Source organism: Oncorhynchus gorbuscha, linkage group LG10 (assembly GCF_021184085.1).
Source record: "Oncorhynchus gorbuscha isolate QuinsamMale2020 ecotype Even-year linkage group LG10, OgorEven_v1.0, whole genome shotgun sequence".
NCBI lineage: Eukaryota > Metazoa > Chordata > Actinopteri > Salmoniformes > Salmonidae > Oncorhynchus > Oncorhynchus gorbuscha.
The window spans coordinates 65706570-65728361 of record NC_060182.1 but is presented as its reverse complement, the minus strand read 5'-3'; the positions used below and the strand labels follow the sequence as shown (position 1 = coordinate 65728361).

At 41.8% G+C, this 21792-nt stretch overlaps 1 protein-coding gene across 3 annotated transcripts in view; it reads left to right on the top strand.

Annotated features, from left to right (window-relative positions):
- Positions 1 to 20886, top strand: part of kiz (kizuna centrosomal protein) — a 40092-nt gene extending 19206 nt beyond the window's left edge. For all 3 annotated transcript variants that reach the window (XM_046366666.1, XM_046366667.1, XM_046366668.1), the window contains 5 exons: positions 363 to 425; positions 1730 to 1810; positions 2087 to 2156; positions 19421 to 19467; positions 19844 to 20886. In XM_046366666.1, coding sequence (XP_046222622.1) covers positions 363 to 425; positions 1730 to 1810; positions 2087 to 2156; positions 19421 to 19467; positions 19844 to 19938 — 356 coding nt within the window. In that variant the 3' untranslated portion in view covers positions 19939 to 20886. The remainder of the gene's footprint in view (positions 1 to 362; positions 426 to 1729; positions 1811 to 2086; positions 2157 to 19420; positions 19468 to 19843) is intronic.
- The last annotated feature ends 906 nt before the right edge of the window (positions 20887 to 21792 follow it).

Sequence of the window (21792 nt, the reverse complement as noted above, 5' to 3'; positions counted from 1 at the left end):
ATGATGCGAATGTTTTTAGACTGAAAAAATTATAATCAGAAGTAATTTGCACATACTGCAACTTAAGTTTACACAACATTTCAAACTGAGGAAAGTCTGTAATTGCCCAGTGAGACAGAGAGGTTGGGATGTGAGCGTTTGTAGAATGGTGCCATTTCTGTTAAGTATGAGCAATCGCTGCACTGAAAGGAAACTTCCCCCATATGACAAAGAATCGCAACACTTTCACCATAGGCCTCTTTCTGAATCCCTGGCAGCCTCAGTCTTCATAGGGCCTTCTATTCAGACAAAGGGAAACCCAGAGTCCCAGCCTAGCCTCCCCCTGTCTCTGAGCTCTGTGTGGGCCTCCCTTTCTTTTACAGGACTACAAAGTGGTGAAGAGGACAGCCAAGACGAGAGCCCCGTGGAAAGTATTCCTATTAAAGGTAAAAAGGCAGTACCGAGCCCTGCATTCAGAGTTCTTGTGTGCCGTTTGTTTTCCTCCCACAGCAGCCGATAATGGGCTCTTTTTAAATGGATGGCTGTGGTAGGATGATCAAGGTGAATCTGGGGTCAAAGTCCCACCTGAAGAGCTGTGCAGTTCCTCTAATTATATTGGAGAAACAGTGCGTGTTTTCAGCCGGCCAGAGCAGATCCGAGGCCAAATTGATAATTCGCGCCCCGCATAATGCAGCTGTTTAATTGTCAGGACACCGGGGTGTAGCCAAAGATCTGTCATTGGTTCTCATTATCTTATAAACAATGCTGTGCAGCAGCAGACTTGAAAAGACGGGATCTGAAAGCGGCCTGTGTACTAGTCCACAGCCAGAATCTCAGAAATTCAAAATGATTTCTTATTACACTAGGCTATGGGATTTCCTACTGGGCGTTTCATGTGTGGAACACCCCCAAGGACGCAGGACCACAGAACTAGTCCAGTTTCAACTCACAACTAATTAAAAGAAAAATATTGTTTTGAAAAGAAACATTTCCAGTCCAGTTTCATGGCTGGAGCCACTGCTGGGCAACCAAATGTAATGAGTTAATAATGTGGCTGTAAATGCTCAAAGTGACATGCACTTGTTAGTCCGAGCAAACAATTTGACAGACAAGACAACTACAATGGACAGATACTTAGATATATTTGGCATACAAATGTTCCATTGTTTCATCATTTCTGGAAGGCCAAACATACATTTGTGGCCCACAGAGTTCAAAGGATTCTTGCCTATGCATAGCACGCTTGGATGCGTAAACTCGACCCCTGGCCTGAACTTGGATTAAAACGACCAGATATAACGCTTTTATGTTTCGATTTACCGTAGTGTGTTAGTGTCATCAACTTGAGACAATTGGTCATTTATGACATACAGCTAGCTGCTCTATAGATTGTAAAGCCTGTGTAGTTCTCAAATATCAGACCTAATCCACTGTATATGGAAGTAGTTAGTGTTTTATTGAAAGAAAATCTCTCTCTTCCGAGTTGGGGTGCCTGCCAACCTGATACAGAGATAAGGTGGAGGGTGGTTATGGTGTCGTGGAAACGGTTACTCCCCTTGGCGTGTGTATGCACACTGCTTAAATACACAGCTTAGCCTGCCCTGCGCTGTGTTTTGACCCACTGTTCATCAGAAGGCCCAAAGAGCCAGCCATCGGAGCGTGTTGTCTCATCAAACACACAGCCTCTGAAAGTTGGAAACCTGGGCCTTGAGTCAATATTTAACTCTGACATTTTGTGTTTTTGGAACAGAGACAAAAGCATATCAGCTGCTTAAACAGTCTGCCACGCAGGCGAGGCAGCAGAGCTCTGGAGACGAGGAGGATCTGTCAGGTAAGGGGAGACAGCGCCTGCACCACCCCACCCCTACAGCGAGCCACCGTGGCCTAATCATCAGTCAACACTGACCATATGTCTCACTGTTCTATGTTCTATAAAGAATTGGCACAAGTGTTGTATAAAGAATACCACCCTGTGTACAGGTTTTATTTTGTCAGTCTTCTGTACTTTTCCTCTCTGTCTATTTACCTACATGTCAATACACAACATAGATTATCGTGTAATTAGATGCACGTCAAAATGTTTGATCTGTCTTGTTTGCTCTTTAAGGAATAAATGATGGCTATGAAGAGAATACTGGGAGGGTTGAGCGCTCCTCTCATCAAGACCCTTACCCATGGTAAGGACATTGTTCTTCTTCACACCCTTTATGGAAATAGGCCACCAGACACCAAAGGTAATGATGTACATCTGCATGTAGCTCTCATAATTCCCTGTTAATTTCCATTAGATCAAGGGGGCGCCACCCATTAACTTGTGCATGAAAACAAAAGGCCAGACTGTTATCAAGCCTAAAGCCTGCTCTCACTATTTATTGGGTTTTTGTTTGAGGAGGCTAGCTATAAAACCAGACCGTTGCCAACTAAACTAGTTTGGAAAATCCAATCTGACCCCAAATGGTTTGCACTATGTGTACGAACTGTGTTTCAACAAATAGAAAATCAGAAACAACTGTTTTGAAAAGAAGACTTACAAGGAGGAGTTTTAAGATGACACATCCCTTCATTTCCAGAGCTTCCCCACATCCTGAATTGCATTTAGGCTGCTCAAATCAAAGTGTTGAGTGGTAGGAAAAGAACGTCTGAATAGCTGCATGTTTTTCACACATTTGAATATCAACACGACTTCATCAAAATCTGCAATTGTAGGTCCTCAGAGCGGCTCTTCACCGGGAGCCCATTTGGGAAGGTAATGGCTGGGTAAACGTTATGAGGAATAATCTTCTCTGATTTCATGTGATTACTGGGCACCACGCTGACACAAGGACCCAAAGTGTGCGTCTCCCTGGCCAGGCCAGCGGGTCTCTCAGTCTACCTATTAGCAGAGGGAAGGGCATAATGGCCCAGTTCTATTGAGGCGCTACTGTCTGCCAGTGCCAGCCCAGTGACTATACCTCTTTAATAAACATGAGCCAATTTCAGACTCCAGACCCTCTGATCGCTCTGTCTCCACTGTCATTAAGGAGCATGGGAAGGCGATAAAACGCATGTAAATGTCGAGGAAATGGAGAGAATCACACCACTCTGATTGGCCACTGTGGCCGTGTTGGTCCTGTGCATAAATTATTGAAATGAGACTAATGACTAGTTTTGCATGCTTGACACCTATTCTGGTCAGGGGAGGAGTGATCTGTTGTAGAGCGACAGCTAAGAGCGGTCACCATTGCACCTCTTTCCTGCTCCTCTGTGATTCCCCACCCCCGGATGCTTCCGTTTTAAGCATTCCACTTACCACAGTCACTTCTTGCGCTTTATTGCTTCTACAAGTGGTCTGGAAACCCTGCACTTGAACAGAAGCATAACACTGCAGCATGCTCTGCCACGTCTTTCCCTATCTCAATGTCTCTCTCCCCATCTCTTTCCCCCTTTCTCTATTCCTCTCTCACCCTGTCCTTATGTATTTTCCTCTCTTCCCCTCTACTTCATCCTTTAAAATAAAAAAAATTATGATTAGCTTTATTTTGTCAGTGAGCTGATGAGTGACATCAAACGACTCTGTGGCTGGACTCAAAAAATGGCTTCCTCTCTGTTGTCTTAGACAATAATTATGATTTCCCAGTTAAGCCTAGACTACAGCTGAGGGATTGTAGTTTAAAGCAGAGGCTTTGGTGCAAAAAAAATGCATTTATAGGCCTTTGTATGGCTCCTCATTATGTGTGGGCCTGATTCATTAAGTAATTGGTTTGCAGTTGTTTACATGAGTATTACGGTCCTCTATTCAGGAGCCTTTGAGAGATGCATTGTGCAAATGTTGCATGTTATGAATGCAGAATGAGAGGCGGTGGGGGGGGCAGTCCTATTGGCCAAACACTACACTCCGCTGAAAAGCAAGAGAAAAGCGCTGGGTGCCTCTTTGCATAGCAATGACTCTGCCTTTAATAAGCTTTACAGATTAAATACGCACATTCGATACAAGATGCAAAGAAATACTCTTAACACATTTATATGTGCTCATTTAACTATTATGGCATTGGAGAGAATCAAGGTCTTTCATATTCAGTATTTTTCTCTCTCCTCCACAGTGTTTTTCAGAGTATAGAATGTGCTGTTTATTGTATTATAAGTCACGGCCAAGCAGACTGAGCTGCAACAACTGTTTATTAAGGATTCATCCATTAGAAATCTTTTGCTGCCATTGTGAGTGGTAAAGCAAAATCACTTTGTGGTTGAGTGGGGATGAAAGGAATAATGCAAGGAGTGAGACTTAATAAGCAGCTGCACTCCATGTAAAGACTACTTGTTCCCCTTTGTCTGGGGGTGCATGCCACTGCTTCCTGTTGTGCAAGATTCATTGTGATGTTTTTCTTTGTTTTACTGTAGGCATTTCAGATGTTCCTTTTCCTTGCTTGTTTTTATATTTTCTTCGCTTTTTTTCCTATTTTTTTTTGTTGTTTTTTTTGGGCCTGGCCTTGATCTAAGAAAAGATTTTCACACTGAAAAAGAAAACATAGGTGATCTCTCCCTCTCCAGTAATCAGTGAGTGATGTGGTTGTGATGCCTTCTTCCTGCTTGACAAAAACCTTGACTTGACAATTAGTGTGGAGCGTTCCCTTGGACAACAGGATGTGCTCAGGCATTCAACCCCCCTCCCCAATCACTCAGACAGACACAAAGTGTCATAATCAGAAATTAGCCCTCTGGAGGAGAGGCAGGAAGAAGCGATGTGTGTGGCATCTCTCACAGAACACTGGCAGGGAGGGAGAGCGAGCGGGAGGAAAAACCGAGATCAGGCACCAGAAGGTGCCAGGTAGAGAGACCAACGAACATGCAGACAAACTAACAGAGCCTGATTTAGAGCGCAGCTGACAGAAATGTGTTCAGAGACTTTCGGCAGAGAAATAATATGGTGACAATTTTTTTCCCATTGTGAATTCATGGCAAAGGCAGACACATGCCCAGTCTAAAAACAAATGCTTGCTCCTACCCCTAGACACTTGATGGCCCTTCATTTGTAGATCTGAAAGCATTGTAATTGTGTAAGCAATATGGGTGTAACTCCATATAGCCCACTGGGCAAGAGAAACGGGCACAGACAGCATTGAGGTGATACTGTCAGACGAGGTCACTCTCCTGCATTGAGTTCCTCTCCTCCTCCCACAGTCAATCACACCATATCTAACAGTATTCATATAGTGTATACATCTGTCTGATAGGTTAAATCAGACGTTTTTACTGGTAGCAATTAAGTACCATACTGTGATTGTCTTCAATAAAAATGGTTTATAAACATTTTAAAAAGAACAAAAATTAGCTTCTTAGCAAATAGCAATTTTTCAAGCAAGAATTTTACTAGGGCTGTCGGAGTGGTTTGAGTGGGGAGTGGAAAACTGAAAATGAGCTGTTATTCGCAGAGCGGTTTAGCACTCTCTCATATTTGTCTATCGACTAATTTAAAAACAGGCTGAATTTCAGGTGGTCTTTTTAAACCACCCCTCCCGCCCCCACCCTTTTGTCCTCAATTGTTTGTAGAGCTCCGAGACAGGATTGTGTCGCGGCACAGATCTGGGGAAGAGTACCAAAACATTTCTAAAGCATTGAAGGTCCCCAAGAACACATTGGCCTCCATCATTCTGAAATGGAAGATGTTTGGAACCACCAAGACTCTTCCTAGAGCTGGCAGCCTGGCCAAACTGAGAAATCGGGGGAGAAGGACCTTGGTCAGGGAGGTGAACAAATACCCACTGGTTGCTCTGACAAAGCTCCAGAGTTCCTCTGTGGAGATGAGCGAACCTTCCAAAAGGACAACCATCTCTGCAGCACTCCACCAATCAGGCCTTTATGATAGAGTGGCAAGACTGAAGGCCCATGACAGCCTGCTTGGAGTTTGCCTAAAGGCGCTTAAAGATTCTCAGACCATGAGAAGCAAGATTCTCTGGTCTGATGAAACCAAGATTGAACTCTTTGGCCTGAATGCCAAACGTCACGTCTGGAGGAAACGTGGCACCATCCCTGCGGTGAATCATGGTGATGGCAGCATCATGGTGTGGAGATATTTTTCACTGGCAGGAACTGGGAGACTAGTAAGGATAGAGGGAAAGATGAACCGAGCAAAGTACAGAGAGATCCTTGATGAAAACCTGCTTGAGAGGATCTGCAGAGAAGTAAGTCGCTCTGGATAAGAGCGTCTGCTAAATGACGTAAATGTAAATGTAATGTAAATGTAAGAATGAGAGAAATTTCCCAATACAGGTGTGCCAAGCTTGTAGTGTCATACTCAAGAAGACTCGAGGCTTCAATCGCTCCCAAAGGTACTTCAACAAAGTACTGCGTAAAGGGTCTGAATATTTATATAAATGTGATATTTCAGTTTTTTAAATACATTTTTAAACGTTTCTAAAAACCTGTTTTTGCTTTGTCATTATGGGGTATTGTGTGTAGATTGATAGGGGGGGGGACTATTTAACCAATTTTAGAATAAGGCTGTAACGTAACAATGTGGAAAAAGTCAAGGGGTCTGAATACTTTCCGAATGCACTATGAATGGCTCACATGCACACTCCATGTCTTAATTGTATCAAGGATTAAAAATACTTCTTTAACCTGTCTGCTCCCCTTCATCTACGCTGATTTGAAGTGGATTTAACGAGTTTCATCAATAAGGGATCATAGACTAACAAGGTGAAACCCGGTCTAAGCTATGTCATGGAAAGAGCATAATATTTTGAATATACAACACAGGAAAATCAACTTTTTGACTGCACTGGGCTTTTAATCACACAATGTAAACACAAAATGTTTTCATTTCTATTCATGATAAAAGTAAGTAGAAAATGGAATTAGAAAATGTGTCACATTCCAATAAGTAGGTTGTCTAACTTAGGTAGTTAAAACAATTTGTATACTGAACAAACATATAATGCTACATGTAAATTCTTTGTCCCATGTTTCATGCGCTGAAATAAAATATCCCAGAATTGTTCCATATGCACAAAAAAAAACATTTCTCTCAAATGTTTTGCACAAATTTGTTTACATCCCTGTTATTGTGCATTTCTATTTGCCAAGATATTCCATCCACCTGACAGGTGTGGCATATCAAGAAGCTGATTAATCATTACACAGGTACAACATGTGTTGGGGACAATAAAAGGCCACTCTAAATGTGCAGTTTTGTCACACAACACAATGCCACAGATGTCTCAAGTTTTGAAAGGGCGTGCAATTGGGGTGCTGACTGCAGGAATGTCCACCAGAGCTGTTGCCAGAGAATTGGATGTTCATTTCTCTACCATAAGTGTTGTTTTAGAGAATTTGGCTTAATGTCCAACTGGCCTCACAACTGCAGACCACATGTAACCATGCCAGCCCAGGACCTCCACATTGAATTTCTTCACCTGTGGGATCATCTGAGGGGAGTGCTGTCTGTAATAAAGCCCTTTAGTGTGGAAAAACTCATTTTGATTGCCTGGGCCTGGCTCCAAAGTGGGTGGGCCTATGCCCTCCCAGGCTCACCCATGGCTGTGCCCTTGCCCAGTCATGTGAAATCCATAGATTAGGGCCAAAGGGCAACTGGAGAAGAAGGCTGACATTTTTACGTGTTTTTTTCTCTTCTCCTTTGCGTTGTTTGTAACATTTTATTTTCTAACTTATTTTGTACATAATGTTGCTGCTACCATCTCTTATGACTGAAAATAACTTCTGGACATCAGGACTGTGATTAACTCACCACGAACTGGCAAAATCCTTTTGTTACTTTAACTAGTCCGACGAGCCCGAGGTGAATGACATACTGCTTTCCCGGGAACATGCCCAGATCCCCGTCACTTGTGTGAAGAGAAGGCAGAGAAAAGGGGGGAATTCTCCAGGAATTCGAAGGCAATTGGAAAAAAAACTACTGCCTTCCATTTTGCTAGCAAAGGTGCAATCTTTGGAAAATAAAATCGATGACCTATGCGGAAGATTGAACTACCAACGGGATATTCAATACTGTAATATCTTATGCTTCACGGAGCCATGGCTCACCGAAGACATTATCAACATACAGCTGGCTGGTTATACACTGTATCGCCAGGATAGAACTGCGGCGTCTGGTAAGATAAGGGGTGGCGGACTATGTATTTTTCTAAATAACAGCTGGTGCACTATATCTAAGGAAGTCTCAAGGTTTTGCTTGCCTGAGGTAGAGTATCTCATGATAAGCTATCTACCTAGAGAGTTTATCTGTATTTTTCGTAGCTGTTTACATACCACCACCGTCAGAGGCTGGCACTAAGACAGCATTGAATGAGCTGTATTCCGCCATAAGCAACAAGAAAACGCTCACCCCAGGCGGCGCTCCTCGTGGCTGGGTACTTTAATGCAGGGAAACTTAAATCGGTCTTACCAAATTTCTGTCAGCATGTTAATTGTGCAACGAGAGGGAAAACAACTCTGGACCACCTTTACTCCACACAGAGTGCATAGAAAGCTCTCCCTCGCCATCCATTTGGCAAATCTGACCATAATTCTATTCTCCTGATTCCTGCTTACAAGCAAAAATTAAAGCAGGAAGCACCAGTGACTTGATCAATAAAAAAGTGATCAGATGAAGCAGATGCTAAGCTACAGGACTGTTTTGCTAGCACAGACTGGAATATGTTCTGTTATTCCTCAGATGGCATTGAGGAGTACACCACATCAGTCATTGGCTTCATCAATAAGTGCATCGATGACTTCATCCCAACAGTGACCGTGTGTACATTCCCCAACCAGAACCCATGAATTACAGGCAACATCCGCACTGAGCTAAAGGCTAGAGCTGCCGCTTTCAAGGAGCGGGACTCTAACCCGGAAGCCGATAAGAAATCCTGCTATGCCCTCCGACGAACCATCAAACAGGCAAAGTGTCAATACAGGACTAAGATTGAATCGTACTACACCGGCTCTGACGCATGTCGGGTGTGGCAGGGCCTACAAACCATTACAGACTACAAAGGGAAGCACAGCCGAGAGCTGCCCAATGACACGAGTCTACCAGACTAGCTAAACTACTTTGTATGCTCGCTTCGAGGCAAATAACACTGAAACATGCATGCGAGCACCAGCTGTTCCGGAAGACTGTGTGATCACACGCTCCATTGACAATGTGAGTAAGACCTTTTAAACAGGTCAACATTCACAAGGCCGCAGGGCCAGGCGGATTACCAGGACGTGTACTGGAGCATGCGCTGACCAACCAACATTTTCAACCTCTCCCTATCCGAGTCTAATACCAACATGTTTTAAGCAGACCACCATAGTGTCCTTGGGCACAGGAACTAAGGTAACCTGCCTAAACGACTACCGACCCATAGCACTCACGTCTGTAGCCATGAAGTGCTTTGAAAGGCTGGTCATGGCTCACATCAACACCATCATCCCAGAAACCCTAGACCCACTCCAATTTGCATACAGTCCCAACAGATCCACAGATGATGCCATCTCCATTGCTCCTCACACTGCCCTTTCCCACATGGACAAAAGGAACACCTATGTGAGAATGCTATACATTGACTGCAGCTCAGCGTTCAATACCATAGTGCCCCCGAAGCTCATCAATAAGCTAAGGACCCTGTAGGTAACAACACATCCGCCATGCTGATCCTCAACACAGGGGCCCCTCAGGGGTGCGTGCTCAATACCCTCCTGTACTCCCTGTTCACTTATGACTGCACGGCCAGGCACAGCTACAACACCATGAAGTTTGCCATTGACACAACAGTGGTAGGCCGGATCACCGACAACGACAAAACAGCCTATAGGGAGGAGGTCAGAGACCTGACCGTGTGGTGCCAGGACAACAACCTCTCTCTCAACGTGATCAAGACAAAGGACATGATTGTGGACTACAGGAAAAAGAGGACCAACCACACTCACATTCTCATCGACAGGGTTGTAGTGGAGCAGGTTGAGAACTTCAAGTTCCTTGGTGTCCACATCACCACAAACTAACGTGGTCCAAGCACACCAGATAGTCGTAAAGAGGCCATGACAAAACCTATTCCCCCTCAGGTGACTGAAAAGATTTGGCATGGGTCCTCAGATCTTCAAAAAGATTCTACAGCTGCACCATCGAGAGCATCCTGACTGGTTGCATCACTGCCTGGTATGGCAACTGCTCAGCCTCCGACCGCAAGGCACTACAGAGGGTAGTGCGTATGGCCCAGTACATCAAGGGGCAAAGCTTCCTGTCATCCAGGACCGCTATACCGGCGGTGTCAGATGAAGGCCCTAAAAATTGTTGAAGACTCCAACCAACCAAGTCATAGACTGTTCTCTCTGCTACCACATGGCAAGCGGTACCGGAGTGCCAAGTCTAGGTCCAAGAGGCTTCTAAACAGCTTCTACCCTCAAGCCATGAGACTCTTGAACATCTAATCAAATGGCTACCCAGACTATTTGCATTGCCCCCTCCCACACACACACACACTGCTGCTACTCTGTTGTTATCATCTATGCATAGTCACTTTAATAACTCTACCTTCATGTACATATTACCTCGACTATCCGGTACCCCCGCACATTGATTCTGTACTGGTTCCCCCCTGTATATAGTCTCGCTATTGTTATTTTACTACTGCTCATTAATTACTTTTATTTCTTATTCGCTTTTTTTAGTTTTTTAACTTCATTGTTGTTTAGGGGCTCGTAAGTAAGGAGTTGTAACCTGTTGTATTCGGCGCATGTGACTAATACAATTTTAAATTAATTGTATTAAAATTGACCGATTTCTAGTAAAACCTTTGACATTTTAGCACGTTCTATTTTATTTTTTTTGTTCAGTATATCATTTGTGACTAATTTCACTGGTCTAGAATTGAATTGAATAAAAATATTCAATTTTATTTCTGTCAGTCAATGTGTTCTGTTCTGTCAAGCAGCTCTGATTCCAATGAAGGAGCCACCTACTATCAATGAATGTACCCGAGTGTGAATCTGTGGCACTATTTCCAGTGCTGCAGTTTTCCTTTATGGCCAGCAGAGAGCACTCATACATTAGAGAGCACAGAGTGGAATCGGTGAATCCCCTGAGTGCTCCATCCTACTATAATCCTCTGCTTTATTCAACATCTAAACAATTTAGCTGTGGGTCATAGCTGGGAAGGGAGTAGGAGTTGATGGGAGTGATGGGGTGATGGGTCTCCCTCTTTTTTTCCCTTTACCTTTAGACAAACGCTGTGCTAGAGTGCCTGTGCTATTAGCATTTCTGTGTGGGTGTTAGGAGCTTAAAAAAGACAGTGTAAATAGAGGCAGCATTCTCTACCAGGCTGTGCTAACAGTATATGAAATGCAAGGTAAGCATTATTTTTCCAGACAGACTCCACCACCCTGTATAGCTTTTCCATTATGGAAGAACATCATCAAATTACCTTCATTCCAATTAACTCATTACAAAAACAATCATTATATAGTGCAGTTTGAAAAGATGGCATATGAGAAGCGAAGGAGGCAGTCATAGGTCTAGGTCTCCTTTACTTAGACACTAGCAATAAGTATGTCTAATTGGGGAAAAATAAAGTCTGCTTTTTCACATGCAGTGGGATAATACGGATTTGTAATTGTGGAATTATTTTATAAGGGCTATGACATGATTGGTTATATTGATATTTCCTTTGTATCATTTGTATCAAATGTATCATACAATTCTTAATTCTACAAGGCCTATAACCTAATGATAGACAATAATCAAATGTTAGAGAAAAAAATCATGAAGTTGTGAATGAAGGATGCCAGTCCTGCTCACAAACCTTATTGTAATGTAGATATAACATAAGGTAAACAGTAATATGTAACAATCACATAAACCAGGAAGGAGACTCTCCAAAAAGGAGGCATTTTAATGGTAGCTATAATTTGCAGCATTTTTCACATTACGTTCACCTCTGTCTACCAGAGTGCAAAACAGTGGCCAGCCCGGTCTGTCTTACATATTCAGATCATTGCCTCAATTAAGGGGAACTCAGCACAATATGAACTGGCATAAATGTTTATGGAAATGTAATATTAGATTTGAAGGGGTCATTGGCATCCTGGGCTCTCTATGGTAATGGCCCAGTCTTGAAAATCAGTCTGGTCCCTGTCTGAAGTGGAGCAGCTGACGGATCATTCCCATGCTGCCTGCGGAAGTTATAAAAGAATAGTCCAATTTATTCCCCGGAAACATGTATTTATTACCGTCATTACAGTGGCGGGGAGAAGAAGTAACATGTTGCTGTAAATGGCTTGAGATTTTAAAAAAGGAATGTGAATATATACATACATATTGATTATGTCTGTGTTTTCAGATGTCATAGCCTTGGATGCAATGCCGTAACAGCTGATGTGTAATTTTGTAAAATATGTCCCTATCCAAAATAAGAGGGACTGTGTTTGACAAGTTATGTTAGTGTAGCAGCAGGCTAAATGGGAAGTAACAAACCAGACTTCGTCTCTTATTTAACAAGGCAAGTCAGTTAAGAACAAATTCTTATTTACAATGACGGCCTACCAAAAGGCAAAAGGCCTCCTGCAGGGACGGGGGCTAGGATTAAAATAAAAATACAGGACTAAACACATCACGACGAGACACTCTGCTGTTCCACATTCACTTCAAGTGCCAATTTTCTGAAAAGTACAGACCGTTTTTAAAAACATTTAATTTGAAGCTCACCTTGCACTAAGACTTCATGAATGCTCTTATGGATAAACTGTGTAGTCAGAACTACAAGGTTGCACTTCCCAAAATTATGACTTGACCATGTAACTATTGATTGTTTGCGTGTGCGTTTTGTGTAATTACAGTTTTATCTGTCTGGTATTCCCTAAATCAAACGTTCTCTCAATTAGAAGCAAAAAAATGTTCCAGGAGTGTCTGACACTTAATCTATACTTGTGGATGTTGACATTCTCGTGAGAATTGCTCCTACTTAAAGGTGATTTGAACATGACATATAAAAAAAATACAGATTTTTATGCTGGGTATAATGGCTGCTAAGAAAACAATCTTACAAAGTTATTTTGAGCATGGAATGAAGTCTACAATGTGTTCATATTTAAATGTCCACTGCAAGGTTGCAAACAGCTTCCACTGTAACTTTGACAAATTGGATCAGGGCTGTGAGTCATTTTATAGCTGAAGTATTTTTGTATTTTGTAGGTAAGTACAACTCATTAAAGTTGACTTACAGTGCCTTCAGAAAGTATTAATTATTGTCCTGCTTAACGGTGAGTTGATCTCCCAGTGTCTGGTGGAAAGCAGACTGAACCAGGTTTTCCTCTAGGATTTTGCCTGTGCTTAGCTCCATTATGCGTATTTTTTAATCCTGAAAAACTCTCCAGTCTTTAATGATTACCAGCATACCCATAACATGATGCAGCTACCACTAAGCTTGAAAATATGGAGAGTGGTACTTAGTAATGTGTTGTATTGGATTTGCCCCAAGTTAATTGCTTTGTCACATTTCTTGCAGTATTACTTTAGTGCCTTGTTGCAAACAGGATGCATGTTTTGGAATATTTTTTCAGTAAATGCTTATTTTTCATTATGTCCATAAGGTTAGTATTGTGGAGTAACTACAGTGCCTTGCGAAAGTATTCGGCCCCCTTGAACTTTGCGACCTTTTGCCACATTTCAGGCTTCAAACATAAAGATATAAAACTGTATTTTTTTGTGAAGAATCAACAACAAGTGGGACACAATCATGAAGTGGAACGACATTTATTGGATATTTCAAACTTTTTTAACAAATCAAAAACTGAAAAATTGGGCGTGCAAAATTATTCAGCCCCTTTACTTTCAGTGCAGCAAACTCTCTCCAAAAGTTCAGTGAGGATCTCTGAATGATCCAATGTTGACCTAAATGACTAATGATGATAAATACAATCCACCTGTGTGTAATCAAGTCTCCGTATAAATGCACCTGCACTGTGATAGTCTCAGAGGTCCGTTAAAAGCGCAGAGAGCATCATGAAGAACAAGGAACACACCAGGCAGGTCCGAGATACTGTTGTGAAGAAGTTTAAAGCCGTATTTGGGTACAAAAATATTTCCCAAGCTTTAAACATCCCAAGGAGCACTGTGCAAGCGATAATATTGAAATGGAAGGAGTAGCAGACCACTGCAAATCTACCAAGACCTGGCCGTCCCTCTAAACTTTCAGCTCATACAAGGAGAAGACTGATCAGAGATGCAGCCAAGAGGCCCATGATCACTTTGGATGAACTGCAGAGATCTACAGCTGAGGTGGGAGACTCTGTCCATAGGACAACAATCAGTCGTATATTGCACAAATCTGGCCTTTATGGAAGAATGGCAAGAAGAAAGCCATTTCTTAAAGATATCCATAAAAAGTGTTGTTTAAAGTTTGCCACAAGCCACCTGGGAGACACACCAAACATGTGGAAGAAGGTGCTCTGGTCAGATGAAACCAAAATTGAACTTTTTGGTAACAATGCAAAACGTTATGTTTGGCGTAAAAGCAACACAGCTCATCACCCTGAACATACCATCCCCACTGTCAAACATGGTGGCGGCAGCATCATGGTTTGGGCCTGCTTTTCTTCAGCAGGGACAGGGAAGATGGTTAAAATTGATGGGAAGATGGATGGAGCCAAATACAGGACCATTCTGGAAGAAAACCTGATGGAGTCTGCAAAAGACCTGAGACGGAGATTTGTCTTCCAACAAGACAATGATCCAAAACATAAAGCAAAATCTACAATGGAATGGTTCAAAAATAAACATATCCAGGTGTTAGAATGGCCAAGTCAAAGTCCAGACCTGAATCCAATCGAGAATCTGTGGAAAGAACTGAAAACTGCTGTTCACAAACGCTCTCCATCCAACCTCACTGAACTCGAGCTGTTTTGCAAGGAGGAATGGGAAAAAATGTCAGTCTCTCGATATGCAAAACTGATAGACATACTCCAAGCGACTTACAGCTGTAATCGCAGCAAAAGGTGGCGCTACAAAGTATTAACTTAAGGGGGCTGAATAATTTTGCACGCCCAATTTTTCAGTTTTTGATTTCGTTAAAAAAGTTTGAAATATCCAATAAATTTCGTTCCACTTCATGATTGTGTCCCACTTGTTGTTGATTCTTCACAAAAAAATACAGTTTTATATCTTTATGTTTGATGCCTGAAATGTGGCAAAAGTTCGCAAAGTTCAAGGGGGCCGAATACTTTCGCAAGGCACTGTATATAATGTTGTTGATCCATCCTCAGTTCTCTTATCACAGCCATTAAACTAACTGTTTTAAAGCAACTGAATCCGGTAGGACGTCGTTATCTTTGTAGTGACTGGGTGCGTTGATACACCATCCAAAGTGTATTTAATAATTTCACCATGCTCAAAGGAATATAAAAATGTCAGCTTTTTATTTTTACCCATCCATCAATAGGTGCCCTTCTTTGCGAGACATTGGTAAACCTGCCTGGTCAAGTGGTTGAATCTGTGTTTGAAATTCACTGCTTGACTTTAGGGACCTTAGAGATACAGTTGAAGTCGGAAGTTTACATACACTTAAGTTGGAGTCATTAAAACTTGTTTTTCAACCACTCCACAAATTTCTTGTTAACAAACTAGTTTTGGCAAGTCAGTTAGGACATCTACTTTGTGCATGACACAAGTCATTTTTCCAACAATTGTTTACAAGACAGATTATTTCACTGTATCACAATTCCAGTGGGTCAGAGGTTTACATACACTAAGTTGACTGTGCCTTTTAAACAGCATGGAAAATTCCAGAAAATGTTATGGCTTTAGAAGCTTCTGATAGGCTAATTGACATCATTTGTGTCAATTGGAGGTGTACATGAGGATGTATTTCAAGGCCTACCTTCAAACTCAGTGCCTCTTTGCTTGACATCATGGGAAAATTTAAAGAAATCAGCCAAGACCTCAATTTTTTTTTGCAGACCTCCACAAGTCTGGTTCATCCTTGGGAGCAATTTCAAATGCCTGAAGGTACCACGTTCACCTGTACAAACAATAGTACGCAAGTATAAACACCATGGGACCACGTAGCCATCATACCGCTCAGGAAGGAGACGCATTGTGTCTCCTAGAGATGAATGTACTTTGGTGTGAAAAGTGCAAATCAATCCCAGAACAACAGCAAAGGACCTCGTGAATATGCTGGAGGAAACAGGTACAAAAGTATCTATATCCACAGTAAAACCAGTCCTATAATCAACATAACCTGAAAGGCCGCTCAGCAAGGAAGAAGTCACTGCTCCAAAACTGCCATGCAAAAGCCAGACTACAGTTAGCAACTGCACATTGAGACAAATATTGTACTTTTTGGAGAAATGTCCTCTGGTGTGATGAATTAAAAATAGAATTGTTTGGCCATAATGACCATCGTTATGTTTGGAGGTAAAAGGGGGAGGCTTGCAAGTCGAAGAACACCATTCCAACCGTGAAGCACGAGGGTGGCAGCATCCTGTTGTGGGGTTGCTTTGCTACAGGAGGGACTAGTGCACTTCAGAAAATAGATGGCATCATGAGGTAGGAAAATTATTTGGATATATTGAAGCAACATCAAGTCATCAGTCAGGAAGTTAAAGCTTGGTCGCAAATGGGTCTTCCAAATGGACAATGACTCCAAGCATACTTCTGAAGTTGTGGCAAAATTGCTTAAGGACAACAAAGTCAAGGTATTGGAGTGGCCATCACAAAGCCCTGACCTCAATCCTATAGAAATTGTGGGCAGAACTGAAAATGTGTGTGCGAGCAAGGAGGCCTACAAACCTGACTCAGTTACACCAGCTCTGTCTAGGAGGAATGGGCCAAAATGCAACCAACTTAGTGGGAAGCTTGTGGAAGGCTACCCGAAAAGTTTGACCCAAGTTAAACAATTTTAAAGGCAATGCTACCAAATACTAATTGAGTGTATGTAAACTTCTGACGCACTGGAAATGTGATGGAAGAAATAAAAGCTGAAATAATTCTCTAACATTCTGAAATTTCACATTCTTACGTATAATCAAGTGGTGATCCTAACTAAGACGGGAGTTTTATTAGGATTGAATGTCAGGAAATGTGAAAAACAGAGTTTAAATGTATTTGGCTAAGGTGGATGTAAACTTCGACTTCAACTATAATCGTGTGCGTGGGGTACAGAGATGAGGTAGTCATTCACAAATCATGTTAAACACTATTACTGCACACAGAGTGTCACGCTCGTCTGAATGAATGGACCAAGGCGCAGCTTACTTGGAGTTCCCCATGTTTAATAAATATGAAACTCACTGAAAACGAAACGTGTCCTTCTGGGCTGCTCACAGGCAGCTACACAAAAACAAGATCCCACAAACAACAGGTGGAAAAGCTGCCTAAATATGATCCCCAATCAGAGACAACGATAGACAGCTGCCTCTGATTGGGAACCATACCAGGCCAACAAAGAAATAGAAAACATAGATTTCCCACCCTCGTCACCGCCTGACCTAACCAAATAGAGAATTAAAAGGATCTCTAAGGTCAGGGCGTGACACAGAGTGAGTCCATGCAACTTATTATGTGACTTGTTCAGCAAATTTGTACTCCTGAACTTATTTAGGCTTGCCATAACAAAGGGGAGGAATACATATTGACTCAGGACATTTCAGCTTTTAATTTGGAATTAATTTGTTAAAATGTCTAAAAATACAATTCCAATTTGATATTATGAGATATTGTGTGTGGGCCAGTGACAAAAATCTCAATTGAATCCATTTTAAATTCAGCCTGTAAAAAAGAGTGTGGAAAAAGTCAAGGGGTGTGAATACTTTCTGAAGGCACTGTATATTTGTCTAGTCTGAATAAATGAATGTTACATTTTGCCATTTTCTTGCATAAAGAATATCTAATTGAATCATATCTGAATCTGTACCTTTTTGAACAAAAAAGGTGTAATCTAAAAGGCTTAAGGCCCCCAACAAAAGCCTTGCTCTTGGTTTCAGAAGGACATACTGTATGCAAGGTGCCCTTTTAAGATGCAGACAGGCTAATCATTTGTGATTGCGTCCTTGCCTCGTCCCACACATCTACTTTCTTGACCTTGGTTTTTTGACTGGCTCTATTTTGATTTGCCTGCTCGGAGTGCCAAAGCTTTTCAGAGTTATACTATTTTTCTCTTGCCTTGAGGCAAGAGGTAAGAGGTAGACATCATCCAAATATCTGCCAGGAAGCTTATTTGTATGTGAATGTGATGGTCACACCATAATAGTTATGCCGGCTACATAATTGAATGCATTGTATTGGAAAGCAATCTTCTCACTGTTAGAAATGGGGAGTTGGGAGGATTTCAAAAAAAAAAAAATATATATATATATATATATATATATACCTATAACATAATTGAGTTCATATACTCGATGTACAGCAGTCACATTTGGCTCTGCCAAGGCTGTGCTTGGGGAGAAAGGGGTAATTGTGAGGATGGCAATCAAAGGGGTCATGCGTTTCAATTGAGGGACACATGGATGCAGATGAATCAACACAACCCGTGTGTGTGTGTGTGTGTGTGTGTGTGTGTGTGTGTGTGTGTGTGTGTGTGTGTGTGTGTGTGTGTGTGTGTGTGTGTGTGTGTGTGTGTGTGTGTGTGTGTGTGTGAGAGCGCAAACTGCCCTATTTTTGTTACATCTCAAAGAAAATACTTTCACCGTAGGACATAAAAATATAAACAACTGACCATATGGATATACGATAACCCGAAAGATGATTGGGATGTATTGTGGTGGTTGTGAATAGGCCCTGTGATGATGTAAATTGAAGAGGCCTTTAAAAGTGGAACGGCCTACTGCATATGCATCAAGGCACATCAAAGCCTTTTCAGGGGTCCTACATTTACATAGCGACATCACTGATGCTATGGGAACCCAGCAACCCTGTCTTTGGACCACTTCTGAATAAAGTGGGGGCTTGTGGAAGTCCTTCAGCACGATTAGAACAGGAGTCAAGGAAGTTCCCTTTGGTTTTCCTTTCCTTTAAAACGGGCTGAGGCTTGGAAGTCTGGCTCCTCGATGTTTGGATAGGCATCCTTGTAACGTGTGTGTTAGATACACATTTTGGTAAGGGCACTGGTACAAGAAACAAGGTATTTGTTGGTGTGAGTTGTGCGTTTGATTGATGGGACATGTACTGAGCTGTATTGATGGTTATTCTAGGATTTCACTGACTGTGTGGCAACTATCAGTTTTTATCCTTTAAGGCTATTTACCTGTTATGTGCTTGACTTGTGTGAATTCTGAACCATTGTTTCTTGTATGAGATTATAAAAGGTTTGTTTGTCTTTTGACACAACTGGTGAGGTTTTCCTTATTGGACACAACTGCCATGCACATTTGAAATCTTAAGTGCTCTCAATGTGAAAGACCACCGTCACAATTAACTATTGCTTCTTGAAATGATGCTCTTATCAACAAAACACAGGGCTATTGACTGTTTTCTTTGTATTTTCAGGAGAGAAACGACAAAAATGAAAACCTACTCTGCTGTACAGTCTAAAGGTGAGTTTAGAATGCATTACAAAGCCAAAGCCTAAATAATGCTGTCTATCTTTGTCATATCTCCAAGCAGGCTAGTTAGTTGTTAGCAATAAGTTAGCAATTTTGTGAACCACGTGAGATGTTATGTTATGCTAATGTCAGAATCATCCATCTTAGTATGGATCACAAATGGGTGTGAAAAGGGCACATGGACAATTATTCAAGATCTTGCTCTCTGTAATAGCCATGTTACATTTGTAATTAGTATGCATTTCACAATGACTATCGGTTCCTATTTGCATTTGAATATACCCCCCCCCCCACCCCATCTCTGCTTTTATGAATTTCATGATTCAGTTTCAGGCGTAAAATGTTGGGTCTGTTATTTATTTTGTAGCTTTTTGGGGAGAGTCAGACGACAGCAACTCCGAGATAGAAGCAGCTCTGCGCCCTCAATACAATACGAACAATGACAACTCTGAGGATTTTTAGGACTGACTACCTGAGAAAAGGGATTCTTAACAGAAGCTGCTGAGAGAAAGCGCTTTAGAGAACATCTGCATACTGTTTATTTTTCTTCCATTTGTTACGTGACTAGACTCTCTCTACGTTGTAAACTGTATGCATACTGTATCATAAAAAAGGTATAATGATAAACCTGATACCTCTTACTATGGTTAAAGTATGTGAAGAGTTTTCAAATGCACCGATGTTAACCCTGCTTCAGTCTCTTTATCTGAATGACTCTTACAACTCATAACAACAGCTTGAAATAGATTAAACGGGTCTTTTGAAGCGATTTGTTTGCACTAGGCTGGAAATCATGCATTTTGAATGCTGCTAGCATCTCCGAGTGGTCTGCATCTAGCATGCTTGAGGGTAGTGACGTGAGTCACCTGTGAAATGACAAAGAACAATGGCCACTCTGGATGTTACCAAACGACCTGCGGACCTGTTGAAGTGGCCCATCGCCCAGGACAAGATGTACCGTCGTGTTAACAGATCCACAATGATCACAGTGTATGTTTTTGAAACAAGTTGTACTTACATAGAATGATTATATCAGACCTGTATTCTTTTTCCTTTTTCATTTCCCATGGGCCTTTTCATTTCCCATGGGCCTTTTCATTTGCTATGACATTTCAAACTCACTCATTTTTTATTGCTCAGAAGAAGTACAATCATGTTTTCATGTTCTATTTTTTTTATAATGCTTTGTGGTCAAATTACGTGTCGAGTAGACATACAGTACTCAAAAGACATAATTAATTTTGTGGAAAAAAACATGCAGTTTGTTAAACCCATCAACCTCCCTCCTCCCATCCACCCTTTTCCTTTTCACCCTTCCTTTTCACCCTTCAAGTAGCAGTGCATGTCATTGACAGTGACTATTCATTACACTAGTTAAAATGCCTTGGAAATAAATTCACCTGAACCATGCAGCATCTCCACTGACCCTCAGCCTGTTTTCCAGTTCTGTAAATAACCTCTTGTGAGAAGTCGCCTTTCTGAATCGTACATGAAAGTTAATCTGTATCATGTCTATAGAATATTGAACATGTGTAAAGCCATGTTATGTTGTAATATTGTAAAAGCCCCTGGCGTTCAGTACATCGGTAGGATTCCATTAGTCAGCTTTTAGGTGACTTTATATGCCTGAACCTTCTAAAGTAGGACTCCACACTCATTACCAGTAATGGCTTCAGCCAGCCCTGCACCTCACGCAGAAAGGGAATGTTTCGGGATCATTTGGAGTTTGCTAAAAGGCTCCCTAACATAATATCCGTGTTAAGGAGCAGGTCAACAGATACTTGGTGCAGCAGATAACTCTGTGAGAGGAGGTATATCGTACAAAATACACAGAGTATACCAAACATTAGGAACACCTTCCTATTAAGTTGTACCTCTCCCCCCCACACACACACACACACACACCTTTTTGCCCTCAGAACAGCCTCAAATCATTGGGGGATGGACTGTCAAGTGTTCCACAATGGAGTCAACCACTGGTCCTGGTTGACTCCAATGCTTCCCACAGTTGTGTCAAGTTGGCTTGATGTCCTTTAGGTTGTGGACCATTCTTGATACACACAGGAAACGGTTGAGCGTGAAAAATCCAGCAGTGTTGCAGTTCTTGTTACAACCGGTGTGCCTGGCACCTACCATAACCTACCATACATACCCTGTTCAAAGGCACTTCAATCTTTTGTCTTGCCCATTCACCCTCTGAATGGCCCACATACACAATCTCATGTCTCAAGGTTTAAAAATCCTTCTTTAACCTGTCTCTTCTTCATCTACACTGATTGAAGTGGATATAACAAGTGACATCAATCAGGGATTATA